This window comes from Procambarus clarkii, chromosome 6 (genome assembly GCF_040958095.1).
Source record: "Procambarus clarkii isolate CNS0578487 chromosome 6, FALCON_Pclarkii_2.0, whole genome shotgun sequence".
Lineage (NCBI taxonomy): Eukaryota > Metazoa > Arthropoda > Malacostraca > Decapoda > Cambaridae > Procambarus > Procambarus clarkii.
In genome coordinates this window covers 47514814-47518523 of record NC_091155.1, presented here as the reverse complement: position 1 = coordinate 47518523, position 3710 = coordinate 47514814, and the positions used below count along the sequence as shown (strand labels likewise).

The following is a 3710-nucleotide window of genomic DNA, read 5'->3' as shown; positions in this document are numbered from 1 at the left end:
CCAGACAATATACATTTTCTTCTGTCCTCCATGGACAGGGTTAGAGATCTGTTAAACATATAGTTCAGTGATTTATTGAACAATCAACAACAAAAGGTGATTGTAGTGCTGTTAAAATGCTAATCTAACCTACAAACATGAATACATTAATAAACAGATTTACGTCTATGCTACATAAACAGTGTTAGAGGTGTCTTTTTGTTTACCTAGTGTCATTAACGCGCGTTTATAAAGGTGAAATGCCTTTGTCAATATAAAGGTGAACTGCATTGTCAATATTTATTACAGACCAAAATTCTTACAATGGCACTGTGGGAGAGATAGAATGACCCGGAGTGAGCCACAAATCATAATACAAGATTTCATTATTGCATAATTTTCGGGTAAGATTGTAGGAATTTATTTAATGGATGATTCAAAGCATTAATACGATATTTTAAAAATAAAGCTTTGTTTGTGTATGAGAATAACTTGAAGGGAGACTTAAATTTGACATAATTATAAATGTTCAACTTGTTTATATTATTTTGTGTAGCTGTCAATGATAATATATGTTATAAAACAAAAATTCATGACCCCAGAAAGAAGCATGACTAATTGTTAAATGCATAATAATGTAAAAAGTCAAAGAACATAATGAAAACAGCGTCATTGGGAAAATCTTTCGTCCCCAGTAAAGCTTCTTATTACTATATAATATGTCAGCATAATGGTATGTGTCAGCATTATGCTCCGTCAGTTGTCATTCCTTAGAAGAAAACATCAAATTGTTCCCCAAAATGTAAAGCTATGGTAAGCTTATGTCCACTTGCACATTAGGCTATTCAATCTGTCGTTACAATAGGCTATACAGTCTATCGTTACAATAGGCTATACAGTCTATCGTTACAATAGGCTATACAGTCTATCGTTACAATAGGCTATACAATCTGTTGGTAGTCACCATATAATGGGTGAAGTGTGAAGTTCGCACTTGTTGAGACGGCACTTATTACTTGCAGTTGTACGATCATCAACACATTCCCAAGTACATGGTTCGTCAGGTATCTTTTATTTCTTATATCTAAACCATTTCAAATTGTCCGTGCTACTGCGACACCTTATTCATCTGTTCTAATTACTTTACATATTGTTGGTCTCATTCTAAGACCAGGGTCTCTTCTCCCCAAGCATGCTGCGTTAACTGCCGTGAGGCCCAGTCTATCTTATCCTGAGATGATTTTGGGGTTTTAGTGTCCCCGCGGCCCGGTCCTCGACCAGGCCTCCACCCCCAGGAAACAGCCCGTGACAGCTGACTAACACCCAGGTACCTATTTTACTGCTAGGCAACAGGGGCATAGGGTGAAAGAAACTCTGCCCATTGTTTCTCGCCGGCGCCCGGGATCAACCCCGGGACGTGCACACACTATTAATTTCAACGAGCTGTCTTCGACTTAGAAGATCATAAACGTATATCTTTCCCAGAGGCAAGACGTTACTCCCCTTGCTCTGACATGATGTATGCTGGTGAATTATATATCATCTCTCTTCCCCAACCATCTTCCCATTATCAGTTGTTGTTTTAGATTATTTACTCAGAACGAAATGTCCATGTAGCACAGGCTATAGTGAAACCCTAATCCCATTATCAGTCCCTCAATCATTTCCAGGACATAGACCGTGACACCTCCACCAGCTGCCTGTCTTATGTTCCTCTGCGCTCTCAAACTGAGGGTGTTCTGCGCTCTCAAACTGAGGGTGTTCTGCGCTCTCAAACTGAGGGTGTTCTGCGCTCTCAAACTGAGGGTGTTCTGCGCTCTCAAACTGAGGGTGTTCTGCGCTCTCAAACTGAGGGTGTTCTGCGCTCTCAAACTGAGGGTGTTCTGCGCTCTCAAACTGAGGGTGTTCTGCGCTCTCAAACTGAGGGTGTTCTGCGCTCTCAAACTGAGGGTGTTCTGCGCTCTCAAACTGAGGGTGTTCTGCGCTCTCAAACTGAGGGTGTTCTGCGCTCTCAAACTGAGGGTGTTCTGCGCTCTCAAACTGAGGGTGTTCTGCGCTCTCAAACTGAGGGTGTTCCTTGTGGTTCATCGACCGGTATATCCACCCTTCTTCTCCCGTATTCTGCGGCCCTTCATCTAAGTGTAACTATCCCAACTCCAACATTTTCTCGATCCACTGTAACCCCTTTCATGTTTAGTCCTCATTATTCTTATCAGCCTACTACTATATCCTTTGGCTTTCCTGGACAATTGTCCGTCCAGGCCAATATCCAACGTTCTCCCAGACGTCCTTGTGTCCGCTCTTGTTCTCCGTGACCACTGGAGACCAGAGGCTGTTGTATAGTACGTTGCTACTGGCTTGTTCGTGTCTTGTAGCTATAAACGCAAACCTAGTTCTTCCATTTCTTCCTTCTCAGCAGGTAAGAAAGCTTCAGTTCAATCCCCGACTGTCCCCGTACCTCCTCTCGTCTCGGAGAGGGAGTCAGCCGACAACGCTTTGAAAACTCTAGGTGAAGTCTTTGATCCACAGCTTGCTGCTGACTTTGACCGCTCCTCCCAGGTGCCTTCTCCCACACTGGTCGGTGGGAGAAGGCACCTTCTTCTCTGTTGTTGTTGTTATAGATTCAGCTACTCGGAACAAGTTCCAAGTAGCACGGGCTATGGTGAGCCCGTAACTTACCTGGCACAGGAGCGGGGCAAGTAGCTCGGGCTATGGTGAGCCTGTTGTGGACTTACCTGGCACAGGAGCGGGGCAAGTAGCACGGGCTATGGTGAGCCCGTAGTGGACTTACCTGGCACATGAACGGACCTTTTTTCCACCGCCTTCTTCACTTATACCGTCTTTGCTAGATTTACTTACGCCTCTCAACGCGGATGTCACTGAACCTCATCTTAATCCTTCTTAATTCACTATTCTTCAACCTAGTTTTCCTCTTTTTTTAGCGTTTTATTTGGTTTTGACTGTTTATTTTTCAATGGAATATGCGTAGTTTTTATGCTGAACCTCATCTTAATCCTTCTTAATTCACTATTCTTCAACCTAGTTTTCCTCTTTTTTTAGCGTTTTATTTGGTTTTGACTGTTTATTTTTCAATGGAATATGCGTAGTTTTTATGCCAATGTCCATGAACTCTAATATCTGATGTCACGGTTCTCACCACTTTGTTTACATCTTCAGGAGCTGATCCTTTGATCCTGGAGATGAATTCGAAGAATTCGTCTCCAAAAGAGGATATTTCCAGGAGATATTACGAATTCATGTATCAATAAATTTGATATACCTTTGACAGCACTTGCCTTAGTGTTTTTTTCTCAATTAGAGGTACTCAGTGCGTCCAGCGTCCAGAACCTTCAGCGACGCTTATGGTGCTATGTAGATGGCTTGATGCATTCTCTAGATAATTACTTCACCTCTGTTCGTTCCTTGAATCATTCGATGTTCTTGAAGGGTTGTAAGCAATTTATCAGTTCGGTAAACACAGTTACCTTTCATCTAACTTTGAAGTGAAGATATTACTGAGCCATTTCACTAAAAATTGATACAACATTTTCAAATTTCCTTTGTGCTATTTCTCTGGTCATGGAGCGTGTTGAATAATAGTGCTCGTATCGAACCTTGTCCCGAATACTGGCCACTCCACATAAGTGACCCACATGCGCAGTGTCAATGGGAATAATATTTCTCATTTCGGTAAGTTGAACATTTTTACCTACTCCCAAAATTGGATATTT

General features: G+C 42.1%; 1 protein-coding gene across 2 annotated transcripts; it reads right to left on the bottom strand.

The window, feature by feature from the left end:
• Window positions 1–265: 265 nt before the first annotated feature.
• On the bottom strand, window positions 266–2958 carry LOC123754139 (phosphatidylglycerol--prolipoprotein diacylglyceryl transferase-like). 2 transcript variants are annotated; one of them, XM_069309018.1, is made up of 2 exons: window positions 2715–2958; window positions 266–2658 (listed from the first exon to the last, which is right to left on the bottom strand). In XM_069309018.1, the coding sequence occupies exon 2, from the start codon at window positions 2065–2067 to the stop codon at window positions 1636–1638; it is 432 nt and encodes a 143-aa protein (XP_069165119.1). In that variant the 5' UTR covers window positions 2068–2658; window positions 2715–2958; the 3' UTR covers window positions 266–1635. The 2 variants fall into 2 exon arrangements, with proteins under 2 accessions (XP_069165119.1, XP_069165114.1); XM_069309013.1 differs by having other exon boundaries at window positions 266–2542; window positions 2575–2783.
• Window positions 2959–3710: the final 752 nt, after the last annotated feature.

Excerpts from the sequence above, each read along its gene's own strand:
- LOC123754139 (XM_069309018.1), bottom strand. The coding sequence starts at position 2,067 with ATGAACCACAAGGAACACCCTCAGTTTGAGAGCGCAGAACACCCTCAG.